Raw genomic sequence first — 24,992 nt, forward strand, 5'->3', positions numbered from 1 at the left:
ATTCAGTGAGGCCAGTGGTGTCAAGGGTCAGGCAAATCGGATGTTAACAAGGGTCTGTGGGCATATGGGTTTAGAGGTGTCTGCCCGGGAGCTGGGAGAGTACTGTAGCACTCAGATAGTTAAAAGATTTGTTCTGAGAGCTCCAAAATCAGCAACAAATGGGATTTAGTATAGGCAGTGACAGAGGCAAGGATTTTGTCATTGTTACCAAGAAGGATTTAATGATGTCCTATACTGGATTTTAGTTGTAATGGTGAGGGATAAAATGCAGAATGAACTGTTGGCAAAACCACAAGACTAGTAAGAGACACTCAGTGGAAAAGCTGTCCTCTTTAATAAATGGAAAAGTGTATAGAAAGGTTTACTGTGTGCCTAGATTGCTTTTATACTGTGTGTGCCATTTGGCAATACTAAATGAGAGAGAAGGCATCTTGACTTTTTTAATAGGCTTATATACCAGGGTTCAACGCTAAAGTTTTTTTTTCCACTTGCCCAGTCGGGCAAGTTGGTCACAGATCTCCTTGCCAAAGTCAGTTTTTGCTTGCCCTATAAAAAATTGTTTAATTTAAGTAGCTATAATTAACAAAGACTGCAGTTATTTTTATGTTATGTAATCTTTATTCACACTGTATTTATTAATTAAAACAACAATGTCATGTATTGTAGCTTAATTCCTACACAAATATGACAGTGTCAGGGCTTAAAGTGAAAAATGTGTCAATCATTCTCCGTCTATAATATTGCGCCCTACTTGAGCCATGCCCACCTCTATTTATTTTTCACCCCTCTCTCCAGTTCTGCTGTATTAACACTGGGTTTAATATATTTTGCTTCCATCTCTCTGCCCTGCTCTACTGTACTTCAACGCTACTTAGCTCTCTCTCTACTCTACCAGTAGACTACCACATCCACCTGTTGCACGAAACGCACACAGCAGTGTTTCCCCTAGGATAGAGTTGTAGCAGCGGAGGTGAAGCACACGCATGAAAAATAATTTTCATACGCGTGAAACTTTTTTGTATGCTTGCAAAGCACAGCCTGCTGGGATGTTTCTATGTATCTACTGGCACCAGAAGGGCTCTTTAGAACTAAGCATAGACAGTACATGTGTGCACAGTAATGAGCAGGTGAAATGTCTGTCTAGCTTACATATGAGGTGTCTCAAGATTTAGGAACATACAGTTGTATTGAATATAATAAAAGTAAAAAGTCACTTAACATGCTGCTGTTTTGTGCTATGACCTATTTAAGTGCTGGAAGTTGTTATTTACGTAACAACGCCTGAACTCAATACAAGCTCAGCATGAGTGCCGTGCTACGCTGCTCAGAGTGTAGCGTGTTTGTCTGTGCGTAACAGCAATCTGATGGTTATTTACACAGTGTCCATAACAATAACTTTGTCAGGTGACAAACTGCACCGGGCTCGGGGTCAGGTTTGGTCAGGAAAATGCGGCCCGAGCTGCTCTAGCGTGCTCACCTGTGTGTGTGGCGGAACTCCGCTGTGCGAGATACAGAGAGCAGAGGAGAATTGTTAACGCGTGACCATGTAGAGACAGAAATGACACGATGACATAACACCATAAATAGTATGTTGTTATGTTATTATATGAAGCGTCCGTCGCGCAAAATAATATCAGTGGGCGCTGTGGGCAGGACATTGTTACACAGCTGTGCCTGTGACTTCAGGCAGAGAGACCACTGCATCAGAGCCGAAGAGCACGGTTTAAAATACATTTATTTTATCAATTAGTTATTAACTTTTACTATTTTTAGCAACTTGCCCGATTGGGCAAGTGAGTTGTTAGTTTACATGCCCGACCATGAGTTTTACTTGCCCCGGGCAATCGGGCAATCCTTATTGCTGAGCTCTGTATACTTTAGTTACTTTTTTATAAATGGTTCACACCTCTGTACATATATTTATCTCTTCTCATTATGAATATAGAGTACATTTACTATATTCCTGATTACAATCTGTTTATTAATTTGCAATACTGTCTACACACATTTATATTATTTTATTTATGTTTTATGTAGGGGTGAGTGAGTACACCATTATCTACTAACTGCACTAACTGCACTCCCTGAAGAAATATTATCGTATTTTTTGGAAAAGTGAAACAGTGATTCCAGAGAGAAGCAGACAGAGGGGTCTATAGTCTGTGTTTGAAGGATATATCCAGGATGTCAAACTGACTTGGCAGTAACAACAGGTTAAAAAGACAAAGATAGTTAGAAGCTAAAGCCGAACTATAGGCTACAGATCACAGTGTAAAAGTAAACAGAAGACAATGAATATTTCATTGATTTTGAACCAGCTGTGTGGCATCGCAGTGTGTGCAGATGAACGGTGTTTGGCTTCGCCCCCGTGCTGCTGCCAGCACCTGGACCTCCGCCGCCAGACGGGCAGGGATCTCCGGGGGATGTCAAACAATGCTAATCTGCGCACAATGCGATGACACAGCTGGTTGAATGTCAGCAAAGTTTCCCTGCTTCCCTTCACTGGTTCCTGTACAGCAGGGTAGGTATTTTTTTTACTGTTATAATCATTAAAAAGCAAGAGCAACATGTGTATACATTCAGTAGGCTATATCTTCAGTAGCTAGCTAGCTAACCCTACACTTTTCAGGGATTGATTTTGGTTTTGGGACAGCAAGAAACATATATCCTTTTCCAACCTCTCCAGGTACTCTGAAATGATTGCATTAGAGTTAATGGAGCACAGCTGTGTCATTGTCAGACCCTGGTCTGAGCTACGTAATGTTATGTTATGATTGGCCAGTATGCGTCCAGGGGTGGGTCTTAGTAAAGGGTCAGTTATCTGTATCCGTATTTGTACTCAGAATGGGCGGGTTTAACATTGAAGTGGGGATAAATTAATAATTGGTTGATCAGAAGTTGCTATACTCATTATTTATTTGAAAACTATTTCCAGAACAAGCTCAGGATTGAGCTTCAGATCATTTGTGATCACAAGGGGAAGAGATTGAAGACAGCTAACCAAATGAGGATTCACCTGCATCACAAATGCGGATATTGACACATTTTCCTCAGATGGTTCTCGCGCTCTTAAAAAGTACGTTATCTGTACTGGATACTTGTTTTGTATGAGTATTTGGCTCATCCCTTACTTTATCTATGTTTATTTTTTTAGCCCTATATCTTGACTTGCACTTCTTTATGTCTTTGACTCAGATCTTTGCTTTTACTTGTGTGATTTCTTTTTGCTAGATATTTAATGAGCGTAGCTGGAGGATGCCTGAGGCCTAAGATTTTCATTGCCAGCAACTCCTTCTTTATAATCTTTGCGCACATGATAAGAATAAAGAACTTGAAACTTGCACTGAAACCTAGAGCTCTTGCAGCAGAGCCAGGAAGATAAAGACATTTTTGACGGAAGAGATTCCATCTCACAGGCTTCCTCTCTCTTAGTGGTTCGACTTAACACCATGCTTGAACCCCCAGCTATCTGGGCCGTCAGGTGTCTGGCTAAGGAGCAACAGTTTGTCCCTAGGTTACCTGCCCACCCACTCAACCAGAAACAGGCCAAACCTCAGGCAAAGCATGACCACTGCCAAAAAGCACCACTGGGTACGTGGGTGGGTTTGTGTCTATATGTTTTTATTTATGTGCATTTGTATAATCATGTGTGTGTGTGTGTGTGTGTGTGTGTGTGTGTGTGTGTGAGAGAGAGAGAGAGTGTGTAAGTACGTGTGTGTGACCATCTGATCCCTGGAAAAGGGAATAGAAAAGGTTTTGCTTCACCTGGTTCAAAGAACACACATTTAAAAGGCAGTGAAAACATAATAGTTGGATTTAGATTAGTCAATGCTTAGCTCTGAGCTTGTTACAGTGTTTCCTCTCTGTAATCCGGCTGCCGTCTCTCACATTACCTCCGCTGTCTCTCCATGGTGCTAACATGCCGCTTATCGCCATCCCCTTTGAATTATCACACAGTGGCATGATGACATTGGCAGCAGTATAAGCTTTTACCATTATGCTTACGAGGGTTGTTTGTCATCTCCTCTCCACACCCCACACCTTCTCTATGACGGAATGAATCGATTTGTTTTGGGGTGGCTGCTGTTGGTTTTGTACAAACCGCAGTGCAAGGCAGCTTACTGCAAGCTGTGTTTCGGAAGGACCTTACCCTACATCTGTCTCTCACTCTGTCTCTGGCTGTAAGACTGCACTTTGTGTGCACTTCCCTGGGCTAAGGCCTTCATGTCAAAGGATAAGGTTGGAAATATTCAATAGTCTTGGATTTGTCAACATATCCGATGAAAAGACCAAAACCTACAATGTGTTAGTTCGTCTCTTTATAGCTTGTCTGTGGCACTTAGCCCCCAGCCCACCAGTTTCTACGATGTAATTGTTTTGGTGTGAGTCACAGGAGGGACAGCAGGAAATAATGTATGTGTCGGAGACTATTTTCAGCAGCAGATTTTCTGCACTAGTGAGTGTTTAAGACAGTTGCATACATCCATGGGTTGTGACCAGCTCAAGACTGAAAGAGTGATTCATCTCTCTTAGATTGTTTTGTTTGAATATTTGTAGAGACCTTGAGAAATGAAATTATTCAGTAATTTGCAAAAAAAAAAAAAAAAAAAATCTGAGCCGTTGTTTGGGGAATACTGATTTATGATATAAGAAAAGTGTATGTGGGATCAAATAAGCCACAGTGCCCACATTTATCATAATGTATGGCTCACTGATGGTTTTTTAATAGTCTCTGGACAAGGATGGAGATTTATGGCATAGAGGAATAAGCTATATTTGACTTTGAAAGCACTGTCTGTAGGATAAGTTCAATGTTGGATTTGGTTATTTCATGGGATTTATTGTTAATAACAAAGTAATTAATATCACCAGATTTAAGAGCTGTCCACGCCGAGAACAATACCTATAACGATAATTATAATGATGATGATGTGAGCATCCATGCTAATAAACAATAACCTTCAGTAAACAGTGGTGCTCCAGCTGTGACGCCCTTTGAATTCGTATAGATTTTGATTGGCTGTCAGTTTTTATTGGTCAGCAAATTGCTCTGAATGTGTCCCAACAATACTGTTTGTCACTGTTGTTGTTATTGTTGTGGTGTGGTCTCTGGGGGGCTGTGGCCACTCTACCTCCTGAGTGGTTTTGGCTCTGCAGGTAGAGCAGGTCATCCACTTACCAGTCCACTTATCAGAAGATTAGCGGTTTCGCTCAATTTAGAAAAAAACGTCTGTGTATGGCCCCTACAGACTTTGCCTTTCCTACTGTAGATGTCCCCCTAAGGGAAACTCAAATGGATGAATGGACCAGAGCCACAATTAAAATTTGGAGGATAATAAAACTGTTATTTGGATTGCCTACAGCAATTATCAGAGCTAATGAACACTGGATGTGTAAATGACTTAATCCCTTCCCTTATAGATGCACAGTTTAGAAAATGGACAGACTCACTAATTTACCCCAACTCTGTAATGATGGCAGCCTCAAGTCATTTGTACAGTTAAGGGAGGAATATATGCTTCCTAAAACAGACTTCTTTAGATATTTACAATTACGACATTTTCTAACAAACATAAAGAGTGGAATTAAGTTTTGGAGCCCATCCCAATCGAGGAGTTTTTGATAAAAGTACAAACAGGAAATGGGGGCAAGAAAGTTGTAGGTCATTTTTATCTGATATTTTCAAGCATGACTCTTAACAGTATATTACATATAAAATGGAGATGGGAAACTGAAATGCATACAGACATACCACAGGACAAATGGGAGGGAGTATGTACTGGTGCACACATAGTAACCTATTCAGATACTTGAAGGGACTTAAGATGGAAGGTGGCAATGAGATTTTTGCGGGGACCAGAAATAGTGGCTAAAATGGGCTCAACATTCTCAAATAAATGTTGGAGAAACTGTGGTACACACATTGTTAACCATACCAACATGTTTTGGACATGCACTAAGTTAAGTACATTTTGGGAAGAGATTTCTGATGCACTTACAAAAATATTTCTCCAAAATTTCACCAAAGATTCAACGACAGCAATATTAGGTCTAAAAGCAAAGAAATACCTTCTGCAAATGTTGACAACAGCAGCACTTAAAAGCATTACAATCAAGTGGCTACAACCTGACCCTCGACATATAATATGTGGACTGAAAAGGTATGGGAAATTTACCAGATGGAACAGATAGTGTACTCCTTGAGACTCCCAAAAGAAATGTTTATTAAAAGTTGGGGCCCAGCTGTTGCCTGCTAACATAGATCAAAATCCGCCTATATATTTTACAGTACATACGTATCTTTATCTGCCCTACCTGACTGACCTCTTCATGCATACGTATACACTCATGCCATTGTACACACACACACACACACACACACACACACACGACTCTCTTCCCTAACCTTTTACCTTTCTTTTACTTGTATTCTTTAGTCTTTTTTTGTCCAACATTCCTTTTTTCTAATTTATACCTTTTGTTTTATTTCACAAGTTAATACTATATTTAACTTTAATACTTTAAGCTGGGATGCGTTTGGTTTAATTTAACTTACTGTTAAAAAATAGGAAAAAAACAGCATGGAAATTCTGAAAATGAGTGTAATAGGGTTGCTAGAATTGAAATTAAAAAAAAGAAAGTTGACATCAGTCCAGATGTCAAAGTATCCAATTCCGTGGGCAAGATACTGAACCCCAACTTGTGTGTGTATGTTTCACTGAGTAGCAGGTGTCACCTTGTATGGTAGCCTTGGCAGCCAGTGTCTGAATGGGTGAATGTGACATGTAGTATAAAAGCACTTCGAGTGGTCGGTCCATTTACATTTCATTACTCTGCCATCCACTTGACTTAGAACCACTTTTAAAATGGTGTAGTTTGGTAATAGTTGTTGTTATTGTTATATATCTTCCTCCTCCATAAACTGTGGAAACATAGATCTATAGATCAAAGCTTAGGCTGTCTCCCTGCATTACAGACAATACCAGCACAGCTTCTCCTTAGTCGTCAGACAGGAAAGCCCTCAGGACACTGTGCAAGGGATGGAACAAATAGTGTGTTGCTCAAGCGGATCACAGACCTAGGCCACGTTGAGACCTTCTTCTTGTCTCGTGATTGCTTCTTTGTGTGGTTGTGTTTGTCTAATCTGTGTCCCAGACCTCAGGGTGGTGCTTGTACTGTATATCTCCGTGCACTCATTAGTTCTCCATCACTGGCTTGGTCTTCTGGAAGTTATCGATCAGACCTTGTTTTTCTCAAGAGTGGGTTTTCGCACATATACTTAAAATATTCTGCAAGTAAAAAGATCAGCTTACATTAGGTTTATGACACTGAATGTCAGTTTTCCTAAGGCGATGTTATATAAGTAGGTTGTGAGTTGAATGTGCTAATTCTCAATCATATGCATTAATTGGCTGTATAAATGAAACACTATATTCTACAGTAAATGGCCTTATCCAGATAATCATCTGATTCATCTATCGGTTGTAATTTCGCTCTGATAATAATGTGCTGTGCAGTGGGCAGCAGTGCAACGAGGTCAGTCGTGTGCAGTTATAAATGTAATGAAATGAGATAAATGTTAATTAGTCTGGGGTCGCTCGAATAAGGTTAATGGCTTCATTCTCTGAGGCAAAGTTTTCAACTAGGTTAGGAGCTTCACTGCCCTCGGTAGCTGCAACGAACCCTTTCTCATTCAGACCACGTGCTCTATACTGTAAGAGCATGTAATCAAGAAATCAAGCGTTCACTCCTAGAAACAACTCTGACAGCAACAAAGCAAAAAGGGGGGAAAAGGGATTGAAAAGAATTTACATACTTAGAAAAAGAGGTTGGTCCTTCAGAGTTTGCCAGGCATTGTGCAGGGAATACACAAGTTTAGACATGCTTCACTTGAGTGCTCTTGACACAAAAGTGGATTCAGTTTAAGCTTCATCACCTTCAGCGAAAATTCAGCAAAGGATGCATTCATCACTGACAATAATAATGCACAACAGCATCTGCTTAAACTGCTTCAGAAGTTAAGTGTCTCTTCTTTAGTTTCACTCCATCTACGCACGTTCCCTCTGCGGCATCAGGAGCACTCTAAGTTGACGTTAAAATATTATTTGAATAGCTCAATGCCTTTCGTTTAATTAGAATACAGTGTAATGTTTGTCGAAGCAATGCAACAGATCCTTCACACCAGATGGCTCTGTCTATTACATGTCTAATTTGTTTATGTAAAAATCATTGTATTAAAGACAGACATGAAAGCATTGTTAAGATGCTTATCTGGGACATTAGGTTGAATAATGCTTTAACTGCGAGAATGTACAGACAGTCACTGCCTGGTTGTGTCTTCCATATTCAAACAAAGCAGTGAAAGTTTTATGTGCTTTCAAACTTCACATTCTTCTTTGCATTGTGGCCTTTTGTCCTCCTGCAAACTGTTTTTAGGTCACTGAAAATAGATCTTTTGTTAAACTCCAGTGTGAAGATTTTCAGAAACTGTTTTCAGTGTTGACGTGTCAACAAATAAAAAACTGAGTTCTTGGTTTGAGGAATCAGTGTATGTGCAATTATCTCCTTTGTGAGGCATCACAAATGAGGCGACATTTCGTGCAGTGGCTGAAGTGACAGAAATAGTGCTGGCTCTAATCTTGCCAACAGGACTTTACACATAAATGTACAGTTACTCTACTATATTGAGGAACAGAGGCGTCAGAATGTAACACAAAGGTCACTGCTCCAGGCTTCTGATTGGCCAACATCTTCCTATTCTTTGCGATACGTTCTTATCACCTGACTAGGCTTTTGTTTTTTTTAGAAGTGGGATTATTTTTGATTGATTAAAGTTACGAAGTGCCAGCCTTTATCAGATTTTGTCTCACAGCTTGGATATGAAATGCTCAGTTATCAATACACAATGTGAGATGTGCCAAATATATATTTGGCAGTCTGGACAAATCTGAACAAATATCAAATGCTACGGGTGTCTTTAATCATCCTCACCACTGTCAATCATGTTCACAGAGCAAAAAATACGCAGATATAAGCCTGACAGAAGAACAGAAAAATGCTGAGTGCACCAGTCACATTAACTGGCGAGTGGACAGACATTAAATGATTTGCTGTTGTGCGCCTTTTGGCAAGCGTGTTTGGAAGCGTGTGTCTTTTTTTTTTTTTCAACTTCAGAAACCAAACTATAAAATGACATTTACTATTTGTGGTATTAGCATTTACTGTCACCCACCCCGACCAATCCTGTGCATACCCCAGCAGCCTCCAGGACTTCAAAGGCGCTTTCTCTCTGGCACACTGTACAGCAGCCACTTTCCTTCAGCATCTCAGGGATGAAATAAATTAGATTTGCTTCACATCTCTGCCTCTCTCTCTAGTTATTGGTTTTGGAACACAGCTGGGGCCTTGTTTTTTTCACGTCCACTGTCTGTGGGACATTGCAACAGTTTCTGAAATTAGAACATTCGTAACGACACAATAGCATGTGAAGATAACTTGGTAAACTATGAATTTTCTCTGTGTGTGTTTTTGTGTGTGTGGGTGCCCCAGGTCCTGTGGGCGGAGCAGCAAGTGGTGAAAAAAAGGAAGAAGAGGGATATCTACGAAGACCCAACCGACCCTGATTTCCCCAAGCAGTGGTACCTGGTGTGTGATTGTCTCTTATCTTTACAGCCTCAACCTAATGAGTCTGTCATTATATGCAAAAATGAAATTGAAAATGTTCAGACATTCATTATATGTGTATTATTCATAAAGTAGCACACACTGTGTACTTTGCAGTAGCATTTTAAAGTTGCATCTGTGTGACATACCCAACAAATAAATTAGTAGGTAGGCGCACAGCCAGAAGAATATATATGGATTTTTTTTTTTTTTTGTATTCAATTCAGAATGCCTTTTAAGATTTTGAAGCCTGGGAGAAAACTGTCTTCTGCATTCATATGTGTTCTTAGCAAATTGTTGTCTTGGACATTTTTCAGTTTCTACTCTGCAATTATTTCTAATTAAACGTCGAAGGCCTCCTCATTCAGCCCCGTCTGACACAGCACAGCACTCAGCTCTGCAGACGCTTGTAAGGATACCTGATTTAAAGATGTATTCATTATCGCAGTGGCAGAAGTTATTAATTCCCTCATGGTCAGTCAGATAAGCATAAATTGAATTGCTGTCTTTTGGACTAACCCTGATGGATTTAGTCGCATCATCATCTTCACCACCAACACAAGGTTTCCACAGTCAAAGGTGTGATACAATGCATCCCAAGACGCTGGGTTGAATGGAAAATGAAATGTCAGGAGAGATCGACTGCTGAACTGTATCACCTGTGAAACATTGATAGCAAATGGCCCTGACTCTGTGTCTGTTTCGTTATTCGCAGCTTTTCGTCGGGGATGCTTCAATTTGCCTTAATCTCCCCTTTTTCCTTCTTTATATGCACAAAACCTGTGTCACTGCAACGGATTAATGACAACAGTGACTATCCCAGACATTAATCACCAGTGAATAGAAGTTGTGAAACCACCTCTGCCATTCAGCATTAGACCTCTAATCTTCTCAGGACTTAAACCTTTTTTTTTACCCTCCTATATAAAGTATTCTGCACAGTTTAAAAACCAAACAAAGGCGGTTCAGCTTAAGGCATATGCCACCAATGCTGAAGTTTTGTCTTGGTAGTACAACCAGTTTAATGGGTTTAATGTATTTTGTGTTGGTTTATTCTGGTGTAGTTTGTAGCAAACATTCACTTAAAATATGTACTGAATGGTGTCGGTGCCAGTTCAAAGCCTACATCCAAGAATTTACTTACCTAAGCATCCAGGCGTCCTCACAGAAGTGCACATGCAGGAGTCGTACCCTGTGGAGGAAAATCAGCAGGAAACAGAGGAGGGGGCGAAGAAGGTTGTCTGTGATGTCTTTTCCATTCCTACTCATGTTTATCTATAACCATCTCCTTCACCTCCAGCGCTCACTTCTCCTCATATTTCTTCTCACCGTACAAATTTTTCTGTTATCCATCCAAATCACACTTTACCACTCCAAATTCCCCCTGCTTGTCTCCCACCCCCTCCTGTCAACGCTCGCAGACTGCTATTTCTTCTGTGGGAGAGGCAAATGCTCTTACCAAGATTTCTGACCTGCAACAGGTTGTCAGTCTTTTTTCTGACAGCTTAACTACAGGAGGATGCTCACACTGGGCAGCTCAGCCTGAGGCAGGCGCGTCGGGGTGATGCATTAAAATTGGATTTTAAGTGTCCATGAACCACCTCTGATCTGCCTATTTTATGTGTTGGTGTTTATTTTTGGAGTGAGCATTTGTGTTTTTAATATAACATTCTGCAGCAAGTATAAAAGGTCTCTGGGGATGATTTAAGCCGTCCTGACACCCATAGACCTTTTCTGTCAGTCTGTCTGGGATGTGTCAGTCACAGCAGATTGACAGCTGAACAAAACCCTTGTGTCTTTTGCAGTCCAACCCAACGCATCAAGACCTGAATACTGAAACAGCATGGGCTCAAGGCTACACAGGAAGAGGTGTAGTGGTGACTATCCTGGATGACGGCATTGAGAAAGACCACCCTGACCTCATCAGCAATTATGTAAGTCAAAGATACAAACAAGTATAAAGCAGTTGACACACCTCTTGAGGCTTAATCCAATGTTAATCTCAATCGCAATTTTGGCTTCCCACAATTAAATTAACATGATTCACTGCAGTATTTAGATGGCATGGAAGATGTCTTATTTATTTTAAGTTAGCCTTTATTTTGGTTACAAGATTATTCGTATTTTGCTACTAGCAGATGCATTGAATTCAGGTGAAGAAGAACCTTATGTTAAAGATCCAGTGTGTAAGATTCCTTGTTAGAATTCCTTCAGTGTTCATCGTCCAGGAGGTTTTTACCGGGAGCCAAATTATCCACCGAGGTCTATTCCTCTCCAAAACAAACAGACCAGGTGACTGAAACTGGTAAAAACACTGAATAAAACAGTTTCTCATTAAAAATCAATGTTTCTCGAACGCTGTTTGGCATGTCAGAGATAGGCCGCTAGCCTAGCACCTCCTGATCTGTGCTCACCCTTTCTCTCCAATAAATTAAGATCCAGATGTTCAGGGGTTTTTTTAGCAGGAGCAGAATTATCTGCACAGGTTGTTTTTTCATCTCCAAATAAAATGGACCCAGTGATTTTAAGTGGTAAAAACACTGAATAAGGCAGTTTATCTATCTAGAGTCAGTGTTCGGTTTGTCCATTCTGTAGCGGTGCAGCATGGTAGTCTCCATAGAGACATGTAGATATAAACAGCTCATACTAAGATAATGAAAACACAGCTATTCTTATTCTCAGGTGATTATACACTAAAGAGAACATACATATATTAAATTCAATTCCTGCCAATGTGTCCTCTAAAATCCTACACACTGGACCTTTGAGTCTTATTATGCAAAGATTTTTTAATTAGCAGGAATGTAAGCAGTGCTTTGTTTATTTACTTTTGAGTAAAAAATACATATATATTTATAGCTGATTTATATTTTGCTCATAGGAGGTGTACTGTGAATAAGGACCAGTGTAAATTTGATGCAAATATTTGTACTTTAGTAGGAATGTGGCACAACATGGAGGTAAAAGCAGTGTTCTGTTTATTTAAATGTGAAAGTGCAGTAAAAATATTTTCCCCCCAAATCAATAAATAATCTTCAGAAGAAATCGTGATATTAATAATGATTGAAATAATTGTGTTTATCCTTTTGGTCATAATTGTGCAGCCTCTGCACCTCCACAGATTGTCAGAGAAAAATGAAAACAAGTTAAATAAGAGCTTGAAAATAAAACGGTATGACTGGAGTCCTAACTTTTCATGTTTTTCCTAGGACCCTGCAGCCAGCTATGATGTTAATGATGGAGACGCTGACCCCCAGCCAAGATACACGCAGCGAAATGAGAACAGGTAATTTGGCAAAAGCAGCAATCTGGCAACGCCACAACTAGGAATAGATCTTAATTGCTCCAAAATAAGCTTTCAATCTTTATGGAAATTTGGCACACAGGAGCAGACTTGAGTCTTTTTATTGTGAGAGTGGGCAAGTGTATTCGTACTGAGAAATAATTTGGACAGGGATCTTCTGGGTTATTTTTTGACAGCCCTTGTTGTTTTTGACTCGTCACTCGCTTCCTGTAAATGTTAGTTGACAGGGAATGACACTGGTGAGAAAGCACCAAGTCTATACAGCTTTTGGTCCAGTGCTTTTGGCTGATGCATTTACATTTAGGAACCAATTATATAAAGTTTGAAAGCACTGGTGCAGTCATTCTGCAAAGTCTTGAAAGATTGTTCCCCTTTTTTTTCCCTTTTTTTTTTTTGCTTCAGTACACAAGCCAAGCCTCTGTAGCCACATCTCAAGGTCCAGCCCGTGCAGCCCACAGCCACTTATTTGTTGCTAATACAATACTTGCCCTCAGTGATTTATGCTCTTCCCTTACAGTCTTTGTTGATCGCATTAAATCGTGTTTGCCCCAATTTAATGATGGAACACTAAAGCTCCGGCAAGGGCGAATCCTAAACCTTCATCTCCTCCCTTCTCCCCGTTTCTCCAAACACCGTGGTCTTCTGCCTTAGTCCAATCCCCCTGGAGCAGATGAGAAGCTACATCCCGCCTCTGAAAAGCACAGCAGGATTTGTCTGGAATCTCTCTTTTCTGGGACTACTGCCACCAAGTCTTTTGTAGTTGTTTGTTGTTTGTTTCTGGTCTTTATTTGGGGTTTCAAAGCTCTTGCAGTTGGTCAGAGGGAGAAGCGAAATCAGCTTAACGAGTTTTCATGAGATTGGAGGAACTGTTGTATGAGAATAGAATCTGCGCAGATGTTCCGATTTGAACTCTGACTTTGTTTATTTCTCCAAACGCTCTCTCTCTGTTTTTCTCTCTTCATCTGAAAACATGATCTATTCATCTCCAGCATTTACTAATCTTGAGAGAGGCTGGCATCAGCAGTTTTCCGCGCAGAGGCCTTGTTTCTTGTCCTTGCCGACAGCTCGGGTAGCCATGCAGAGCGACCCCAGCCCTTTCTGTCAGTGCAAAGTAGATCCCACTCTGTCCTGCTGATGGAACAAAGCACTACTGGAGGGGATTACTCCCTGCCTCTGGTTCACTTCAACTCCCCGACTGCACCATGCTATTACTTCAGAAAGACACACAAACATAATAAAAACAGAGAGTGCATAGATTTGCACTTGCACACACTCTACTACCCATGACAGTGGAATTGCCAAAGCAATTATCTCGGACTGGATCGATTTATGGGCATGGAATGAAAAGCAAGGGTGTGTCTGTGTCTATAGCGTGGAGCTGCGGTGTTTGGAGTGACCTGTGGACAAATTATATCCAATGAGTTATGTAAATCACCACAGAGTAATACAGGCCGACAGTGAGTAATGCTCACAACCCCCTCACAATGAGATTATATGAATATATTCATAGGACAACAAAAAGCAAAGGAGAGTCGGAGGCGGGCGTTTTCCATCGCCACGAAGGCAAGTTCATTTGTACTGATGACACGCAAGGCTGATTTTTGAATTCTCATCTCCGTGTTTATGCTTGGAAATGCTCTGTAGTCTTGAGTGGGCAGCTTTGGCAGATAGTGTTGAAGGGGATGCAGGCAAAGTTGAAGGAAGGTTGAAGGCTGGCCAAGCAGGTAATCCGTTTGTGCTTCATCATGTCAATGTTTGTCTTTTTTTCTACACTTTTCCTCCACTTTTCCTCCATTATGTCAGTGTGATGTGGACGTAGAGGGTGAAGGCGAGAGCAGAGGATAGCAGGATTGATTTCACCTCCTGTCTGCAGGCTGTCATTACAGTAGAACACTCTATATATTTCTAAAAAACTCAACCAGTGACAAGAGGGCTGTGCAGTGCCGTGAAAATAATACATAGATATTTCTGTATGTATCAATGCATGTGACCAGACTCTTTGAACATGTCTGAGAAAAAAACAGGTTTCATGACCAAATTTTGTTCATTTTCATGATTATAACATGATTTTGCTCAGATTTATAGCCATGATATTAAATCATCACACTCCCCGTAGTGACTAACATCCTATAGTTTTTTAATATCTTCAGAAAGTATTTCCTCTATCCATTTTCTGGCAGATTTGAAGTCCACATTAAATGAAAAATTCATTTTCCCAGTGTCGATTCTGTATCCCTGTGTTAATTGATCATTTGTTTCTTGTTAAAGGTCAAACATAATGTCAATTAATCAGTATCAGAATGTATTTACTCTGACAGAAACCCTGTGTTTCAAATGTTAAATGACTCATCCTGCCCTCCGAGGGCGTTTACAAAAGTTTATCCAATCAAATGAGACTTTGAGTCACTTGATAGCCACACCAGCCATATAAAACCACACCATTTGTGGGTTGTAATAGCTAACAGCAATATGAAGAAAGATAGGAGGAGATCTGTGTTTGTATAGCAGTTGGCAAAACCTTTGTTTTCGTGTCCAAATCAATGTGGAAGTCTAATGTTATTTTTCAATTTGTTTTCATAATTTTCTCCCTCGTCCCCCTCCTGATCCAGTGCCGAGGGAGGCGTTTGTGTGAAGCCAACAGTCTGGTCAGCGGCGGACTCAGCTGTGCTCTGTATCACGCTAAACTCTTCGCCTGCCCACTTTTTAGCTGGCTAACCAAATGTGAAGGATTTAATTGGAGTCCCTCTTGTAACTGTACAGCGTCAAATATACTGTTTCACTGGGGAGTCTGTCCGAGTACAGAAGCTAAAGACCCCCTAACTATTGTGTCAGTGGGTCTTTAAATAAATACAACACAATCTTATCACTGATCTAAACAATATAATCCATAATACTTAAACATTTTTTAATTTGCGGACCTTTATAAATCAATCAAATAAAACCTTAAATGTTTTGAATCATTAAAATAAGTGATACTCGCGATCCAGACTAGGTAAAACTCACCATTAAAAGATGATAGACTTGATTATCCTCCCGTGCTCTAGAAGTGCCACTATATTAACATCTGATCGTATTCATTCCACATCGGAGCGGCTCACCACTGTGCAGATTTTCAGTTGACTTATTCTAATTTTGGTGAGCTCTTTGGTGTAGTGATTTAAATTTGTCTCTTTCAGGTTGTTACAGTGTCCCCGTCCCTCTAAGTTCCCCGCGGAGAGCTATTAGCTCCTGTAGGGAACTTTTCACAGGGGTCCATTAATTGAGATCCACATGCCTGCACCGCAAGATTGCGTAGTGACAGCCGTTATTGGAAAATGATTGGCATGCTACACAGCCGCATGTGCCCTTCAGTCCAAACCAACCCATCAGCACCAGAATACTAAAGTGGCTCAAACTCAAGGCTGGAAAGATAAAGGAAAGACATGCGGTGGCTCATCTGGTGGATGGCATTGAGAAAGACCAAGAGAAGTGTTCGCACGCTGCTCTCCCTCTATCAAACTGCTTTGTCCTTGGTGGTGTGTGGCTATTTGTGTCTCTGACCATGAAAGTGCTTCTTCAGCAGAAGTGCGCTGGGTAGGAAAAAAATGGCAAATGTACCTGCATCAGTTGTGCTCAAGAGACTCATATTTTTAATTATTTAATTTCATTAGATTCTTGATTTCTCAAAACATTAGTCAAGGTTGAGCAAGCGGCCCCTGCAAAAAGGGAGGGAGACTAGCTGCTGACTTATGCTGGGGGACTTTTTTATTAAGAACGTAAAAACAGGTATTTTTAGAGCAATAAAAAGTAAGAAAAAAGAATCTTGTGCCAATAATATAATCTCTCCACCTTGTTTTCATTTAGATTGACTCATAATCTAATTTCCTTTGGTCCTTTGGTTTGGTTGGTCATGAAAAAAGAGCCATAACATAACTACACACAGCCAGAAGGTAAAAATAGAATAAAATAAATAGAAATGCATGGAGCAGTTTGGCTTCACATAATCTTACACATGACCGTGAGATATTTGGACACAGAAGAAGATTCGTTAAGAAGAAAAAAATAGATTAAAAGTTAAGTGAGTTCAATTTATTCTCCTGACAAAATCAGGTCATCTCAGAGGTTTGATGTATTGCACCATTTTTCCCAGTGTTATATGAAGATGTCCATCTTTAAGTTTAAACAGTAAGTAATTTTTTCCATCATGTAAATCTCCTATTGTCGCAAAATGCATCATCCATCTTCTGGTTTGAGCCGCTTTCCCTCCTGCCAGCGATATACACATTCAATATCTGTCAATACCTTTTGCTTCCCGGGGGATATAGCCTAAATATGTGGCTAAATGGAGTGAATATATATGTATGTGTGTCAGAGATGGGCTGTATCGCCTGGGGTATTTCTTTCCAGTAATTCTGCATGTTTTAGCATTCCCAGAAAATATGATAGTGGTTCGCAGCTTGACAGCAACAACTCCTCCAACAATGAGAATTACCATTATCACAGTGTGCCTTCATAAGCAGCAAAATTCTTTCCATGCATGAGATTTTCATCAATAAGACATATAAACGTTAGAAGTATTGACAAATTATTACAAAAACTGTACTTGGCAAAATAATCTTTTTGACGATTTTTAACATTTATCAGTGATTTCCTGCTGATAAGACATTTATTCATGATTTTCCATCTTACTTATGCAGCTATATTGCTTAAATCAAAATGTGACAGCCACGGACTGTGGAGGTTAAAGGTTTATGTGCTTAGCCATAAACACAACATTTTAAATGTGTCACTGTGCAGAATTTCGTGTACTTAGTTGACAGAAAATAAGTCTCAATCCACTTTGAATTCAGGCTGCAAGAGAAAATGGCAGTGGGGTTAAATACTATATGCGGGCGCTGTGTCCTTGGCCAAACCGCTGGCAGACAAGTGGCTTCTAAGGCCTGAGACGTTCCCTATTTAAGTACATGAATGCCAATGAAAATGCCCGTCCTGCGCTCTGCAAATCCACAGCCCTGCTGTTCACACGCCGCATGCATATCTATGGCTGTATAGCGGTAATAAACCTGCGTCGTCAAGGGTGCAATACAGGACAAATCAGACTGAAGGAGAGCACAAATCAAAGAGGACAGCTTCCTCCTGCGTTGTCTCCTTTAGCGCCTCTGTTACAGTGTTTGACACAGCGGGTCGCACCGTGTCACGTTGACTTTGCTGCTGACACATCTTAGAACACAACATTGTATTGAATTGACATTCCTCAAGCATCCGTATTTATGCTCTTACGTCAAGTGTGTTTTTTGACATAAAAGATATAGTTTGTCCTTGGAGACATTTTTAAAGAGACAAACTCCAGTCCGTGCAGCATTTGTGCTGCTGAATTGAGGCAGTTGTTTCTCAATCCACCATTGTATATAAAAAATGTACTCTACTCAGCAGATAAACAAGTAAACACTGCTTTCAGTAAGTAAAGAGGGAGCGTACCTTGGTGTAAAGGAAACTTGCGTAAACCCTATTATGAGACTTCATTGGACATTCTGAGCTTTGACAGTTTGACAAAAGTTTTCTCAGACTCTAAAGTGGTCTGTTGGCAGTGTGAATGGAGAAAGAACAATGAAACAAAAAAAACCCAAAACAAGAGAAGAGTAGGGAACCTGTGCACACAAAAATATTTTCTCTATTTACTCTGGCCATCACTTGGTGTAGATAAATGCCCTCCACTGTTTACACTGAGTTTATCAATTATTGTTTACAAAGCTGCCACCCTTTGTCAAGCCTGAATAATGTAACTCTGCTTCCCCCCGTCTTGTTTACTCTGCCGGGGACGGCTTGTTTATTTTCCACACAGCCAGGCAGACTTTTTTGGAGGTGATGTTGGCAGGGATCTCACTCTTCAACCCGATTCCTCCGGCTTTCTGTCGGCTCTCCCGCTATTATTTGTGCCTAAGAAAAGGACGGTGTGATTGAAAGCTGCGGTTTTGTTAATATTTTGACAAGTTAGAGCCGATGGTGATGGGAGGTTGCAGTCTGACACCTGGAGCCAGTCAATATCACCCTGCTCAGTTGACTGGATTCTGTTGAATGGGATATTAAAGCAGTTGGGTCTGTGTGAAAATAGTCCACTTTAGACACGATAAGCGATGTCAAGCAATTTGTATTTTTTCCCCAGTAGGTTACGTTGATTGCTTTCCACCCAGTTAGGATAATTTAAACATGCTTTATTGATTGACACACTGTATCTAGTTTGTTTTCAGTAGCCCACGCAGAGTCTCTGCATCTCCTTGTTTTCATTTATGTCTTTTTCAGATACCTCATCATTGGGCAATGGTCATTTTATCCACAATGGTCCCATTAAAATTGTTTATTTCCACTCCTACCATAGTGCTCAATATAGCAGAGTAATGAATTTTATTCAGAGAGTAGCACAGCTGTTGCCTCACAGTAAAAGAAAATACATTTCGATTTCTGGCCCCCGTCTTTTTTAGAGTTAGATTCTTTCCCTCCACATCCACATGAGATTCCTCCCACATAAGGATATATGCGAGGGAGATAGATTGGAGATTCTAAATCGCCTATAGGCACAAATGTCTGTCACAGTCACTGTGTCAATCTACATTGGACTGATAGCCTTCCCAAAGTCTTTGCCTGCTTTCTGCCCATTGTATTGTAAGAAAGGGACTTGTTAGTGTAAGTAGCCAGGAATTAAAATTAAAGTGAAAACAGAAAGGTTTTTTGCTTTAACCTACTATTGTGAAGTAAATGTTGATTGCAGAGTTTACTGACCACCATTAATGTTTAGATTGCTTCCCTATATGCCTCACTTTCACTATGCGATTCTGTCTGCTACCAGGTACGATCTCCTAGGAACCATTGTGCAACCAACATAGGAGGATAGGGCTTTTGTTTACTCCTGGTACAGTGGTTATCAGTACCATTACCCCAGTTACCAAAGAGTATCAATAGGTATGTTTACACAGACCCTAATATTCCACTAATAATCAGACTAATAGCCCAATCACAATAAAAATGCCTCATGTTGCCCCCTCAATCTGAAGAGACTGGTGAGGTCCAGCCCAATCAGAAGGAATTTTCATTCAGGTTGAGAGTGGTGGTGTAAACCTCTGATAATCTGTTCAGTAGGAAAATGTTAGCATGTAAATGCTCAGTGCAGTTGTTTCTCTCTGGTTGGAATAATTCTGTCTGCAATGGTTTGCCCCATGTAGGTGTAACGTTTGGGGATGTACCTTGCACACGACATGCCGCAGCAGATGCTTTACGTGCCTCACTCTGCTGGTGCTGCGTTCTTATGTGAATGCTCTTTGATTTTGAAACAGTACCCTATGTAATGTTGTTGTTACAGGCTGCAATGTGGAGTCACTGGACATAAGACACATTTAGGGAACATCAGTAAATTGTATCCTGCACTGAAAGTCTGCATATGAGGTGTTTAGGTGATATCTGTTATTTGTAGCTACAGAAAATAACCTAGGTTACACTGACTATTACTGTCTACTAAATAGTATTAATAGGTGCAACCACCTTCTCTCCTTCTATATTTTGTGTTGAATAAATTGAATTTACTCAGTAAGTTTGGGGGAAAATTATATTCTTCTTCTTTTATGTTTCTGACTGATTAGATGCTTCACAGCAGGCAGAACCATTTTTTACAAGGCACATTCTTAATAAAGGCTCGGGGCATGTAAACACATTTTATCAGATCACTTTATTTAGTGTCCCCGGAAACTGTTCAGTTGGAATCTCCAACCAAATTAATTTCAATCAGATTGAAGAATTATTGTCCATGTAACAGCAGCTAATGTACGTTCATTTTATTTCCTTCGCCCAGTAGCTGAAAAGGCAGACGGTGGAACAGCCAAAGTAACTGTGGAAACTGTGGGAGTCACTAGGCTGTGGGGAAAATGGAGAGCAATCTGGTTGTCTTTGCAACAGCAGCACAAACATTAATACCACTTTGAAACCCTAGTGAGGGAAAGTTGTCTGTTTCCACCGTAATGTAATGTTTTCTCAAACCAAAGGCATTAAAATCAGAATTTTTAACAAACTGATTATCTTCAGTACAAGTCTGGAGACAGCACATCTGTGTTTGACCACACAATGAAGAGATCTCCACTTCACACTCCAGTGTAACCATTTGAACAAACCTGCCTGAGGCCACAGCTCAGCCGAGCTGAGCGGAAAATAGCCTAATCCGTTTGGCAGCTCCAATGAACGGACCCAATTGAGTCCCTCTAAAAACAGATATAAACCAACAGAGCCATGCCAAGACTCAGATCCTACCGTTAAGCCGAGCATGGGTTAGACATCAGTCACACTTGGTGATGCAAATTTAACACACATGCTCTATACAACACAAGCCAAACAGTACATGAGTATGTGTGTGTCATCATATTTGTTTACCATCTGTAAACAAAAATGCTCAGTGCTTGAATGTAGTCTTTCTGTTTCAGGTGCTGTATGTGAAAGTATGCCGTGTCAGCATGGAGAAATAATGTGCCTTTCTAGCTCATCGGCACCCAGTAATGCCTGCAGAACGTGAGAATCTCGGTGAATCATTTGGGCCCACTCATTTAGGGGGCACTCCACTAACATTATCAGTTAATTCATCGCAAGCACTACTCAGCCTGTTAGAAAAGTTTTTATGGCTCTAGAGGAGCTTTCAAAAAGTGAAACTTTTTAATAGAGATCTTGCGTATTAAACCGGAGGTGTGGAGTTTGAAAGAAGTGGGCATTTTGGAAGCAGGGAGAGTCTAATGAAAGAGGCTGTCAGGTTGCATTATGGGAAAGGTAGGTGTTGGGAGTTTTACCCACAATAGGGAGTAAAAGTAAGGTTGCTTCGGCATCTGCTGTTTGATTTTGACTTTTCTTTTTATCCGTCTCTTGTGAGCTTCCTGACTTCATGGAAAAGCAATACTAAATCACTGGAGCAACCCTTTAAGATAGATTTATAGCTTTGTGTCTAGAGGTTAAGCATGTAGCTACAGTGAAAGCTATACCATATCTGACACGAGCCTTCTTTTAAAAATTTAACTACACAACAGGGGTTGCTGCGCCTGCAGAGATACCACATGGAGGCAGAAAGAGCTGTGATTGCTCGTCAAGGTTTGCTTGTGTTGTTCCTCCACGTTTGCGACACCGGGACAGATTGTTGTGAGTAAGGACAAAATGAGAAATGTGAAGAAAGACTGCGTTATCTGCTCCTTTTCAAACACCCAGCTCTCTGTCACAGTGAGTGAAAGAACGTAAATATTGCGACTGCTCGGAAATAGTCTCATATTCAGTAATGAGACGAGGCGAAACCTTCCCATCGTCTCTCACATCACAAAGTGAATGAAAGAATGTAAACACAGTTATTGTGGGGAATATAATTAAAGCATGTTTATTACAAAACATCCGTCTCGTGCTGCCGTGGAGAAATCGACCAGTGAAATCCGACACTGATCTAAAAAATCAAAACCTATGCCGCATGTATCTACAGCAGAACGCCTGTTTATCCTTTGCATTAACTATATATCCAGTCATTTCTACTGTTTTTATACTTTTTCTACATTTCTACTGAAAAAACAGCAGCATCAAATGGGATACATCATATGGCAATATAGATCTGTAGAAATAAGGTACATGGACTTAAGAGGTTGTATACAGTTGCATAATTAGACACAAGACAGTGCTGAGACAAACTGAGTAAAAGACAATTAACAATACTTAATTCTGAAAATAGAGAAGTAAATAAAAAATAAAGATTAATGAATTCAGTAATCATTGGCAGATGTGAGAATAACTGAATGTCTCATGACACATTTCTAATCTTCTTAATTCACCCTAAATAACCTTGAAGAGGACCAATATACTCTGTTTATTGTCTATATTTAAGTGTAATGTCAAATTGTGTCAAGCTGCTCACAACATTAGTATCTCCACGGTGAACGAAGAATCCAAAAAGGTGAACATTTTTCATTCTTGGTTCACTGTGCAGCCATGCAGGGAAAGAAAAGTTTTCTTCACAAATTTAAGGTAACGCATGGTGAGTAATTGATACACAAATGGTCATTCTGCGGGTAAAGTGTTCCTTTAAAGGTGACTTTAGTATTAGGTCAGAATTCGGGTTAAGTGTAACCTTCAATAAGATGATGCAGTGTACAGTATATACTGTAGTTGCTGGGTGTGTCTGCAGACTGCACACTAATAAACTGTTCTGTACAGTATATCATCTCTGTTGTTACATAGCATCATGTCTGGATAGATTGTGTTGGGTGACTTGTCTACGTTCTCCAGTAAATGGCGGGGCAATGACTTGACCAAATATGGTGCCTTGTCCTGAGGAGGAAAGATAAAAGCATTACCTCATTCTGTCCCTTTGCTCCCCCTGATAAGATAAGGGAGGTCACATTGGCTGTGTGAATAGAACCTCTCTAGTTCAGAGGCCTTTTATCTGTAAGCTTTGTTGGGTCCTTTCTCCACAGCTTGTCTTGTGGACAAAGCGTGGAGCTATTGTCGTCCTCCGGCTCGCACACTAATGATTTATTTACCGTGATTGTATTTCTCCGAGATGAGGCCGCACTGTTTTTTAAAGTGTTTTGTTGTTTTCCCTCACATCTCTCATGTAAACTTTCACTTTTCAAACTACACTTAACGCGTGACCCCAGGAGTCGTTGCATCTGACACCACTACCAATCTTATTTTAAATGGATATAGAATGGAGGCATTCAGTAAAGTGTCTCGGAAATCATTTCATTTCATGGATATTTGACAGATAGAATTGTGGCTTCGCCTCAAACTCTTTTGTGTGCTCTGGAACGTCTGAGCCTCCCTGGATATATTAAGCTGTCTGGCTGGTTTAGCTGAATTCAATCCAGGCCAATCACTCATTTGCACACATACACACACACACACACACACACACACACACACACACACATATGTGTATAGTATTCAAAACAGCTGCATCTTGGTATATACAGCCTCTCTATATTCGTCTTCCCAGGCCTCTGGCTCTGTGTTGGCTCTGCCCATCCTGGCTGAATCCTCTGCCTGGCATCACATCCATGGCCACAGCTCCTTGGTGTGAGGATATGTGCTGTCTGGAGCACAAAAGCCTTTTTTTTTTATGATGCTCTGGATGAAACAAACCTGTGCATGCCGGAAGTTACAGCTAAAGGCATTGCAGACATCACATCAAATATTAACCGTGGTGTTTTTTTTAATTTGAATTTTAAAGATAACGCACCGCTTTGTTTTCAGATTGAGCTGTGACTGGGTGGTTGAATCACAGCATCACTAATCAGACATTAAAAAAAGGCTAAATTTATTTCCCAGACACACACAAACATCTTTGTTTCAAAAGGCAAAGCTGCGAGCCAAGCTTTTTTGTTTGTTTTTAAACAAAAGTCAGAGTTGACATTTTTGAAGCTGCTATTTGCAGCGCAATTCAACGGCAAATGCCTGCTGCAACATTGCAAGCATGTAGTATTTTAGAGCAAGCCATCTGGCCGGCCACAGTGCTGACGATGTGTGTTTTTGGCCAGTGTGGATGGTCGCAGACTCCCTGGACTGTGTATTAAAAGGATAGTGAAAGAATTTATTCCCATTTGAATTGTTTTTATCCCTCTGTGTTTACTCAGTAGCATCCCACCACCAGAAAATTAACAACACTGCAAGAGAAACTGTGACATGCAAATTGCTTTTAAATCTAAATGAGCCTTATACTAAAACAAACAAGTGCAAACCTGAAGTTCTCTGTATCATTTAGGTATCGTCTCCAAGAAAAGTAGCCCATAAATTTGAACCTGCACTGGATCTCCAAGCATTAAAATGCAGGCTGGTGTGTAAGCAGTGACCCTCTGCTACATTAAATTACAGAGGGAGCACTTAGTGTCTTGTATGTCTTCAAATATAGATCTCTTTTACTTTTGCTTTTATGTTTTATGTTAAGCAGGCTCATTAAAATATAAAAATGCAGTCGGTGATATTGTGCTCTGCCTTGAGTCACACCCATGCCCAGCTTTCTCACTGTCATTAAACAGTCTTCTCACTC

The 24,992-nt window shown here is 40.4% G+C and overlaps 1 protein-coding gene across 1 annotated transcript in view; it reads left to right on the top strand.

Annotated features, from left to right (window-relative positions):
- The window catches only part of furinb (furin (paired basic amino acid cleaving enzyme) b), a 96,142-nt gene that overhangs the window by 45,203 nt on the left and 25,947 nt on the right, over positions 1-24,992 (top strand). The window contains exons 4-6 of the mRNA XM_049574245.1: positions 9,550-9,645; positions 11,469-11,597; positions 12,873-12,949. Coding sequence (XP_049430202.1) covers positions 9,550-9,645; positions 11,469-11,597; positions 12,873-12,949 — 302 coding nt within the window. The remainder of the gene's footprint in view (positions 1-9,549; positions 9,646-11,468; positions 11,598-12,872; positions 12,950-24,992) is intronic.

The sequence above is a fragment of the Epinephelus fuscoguttatus genome, linkage group LG4 (assembly GCF_011397635.1).
Source record: "Epinephelus fuscoguttatus linkage group LG4, E.fuscoguttatus.final_Chr_v1".
Classification (NCBI taxonomy): domain Eukaryota; kingdom Metazoa; phylum Chordata; class Actinopteri; order Perciformes; family Serranidae; genus Epinephelus; species Epinephelus fuscoguttatus.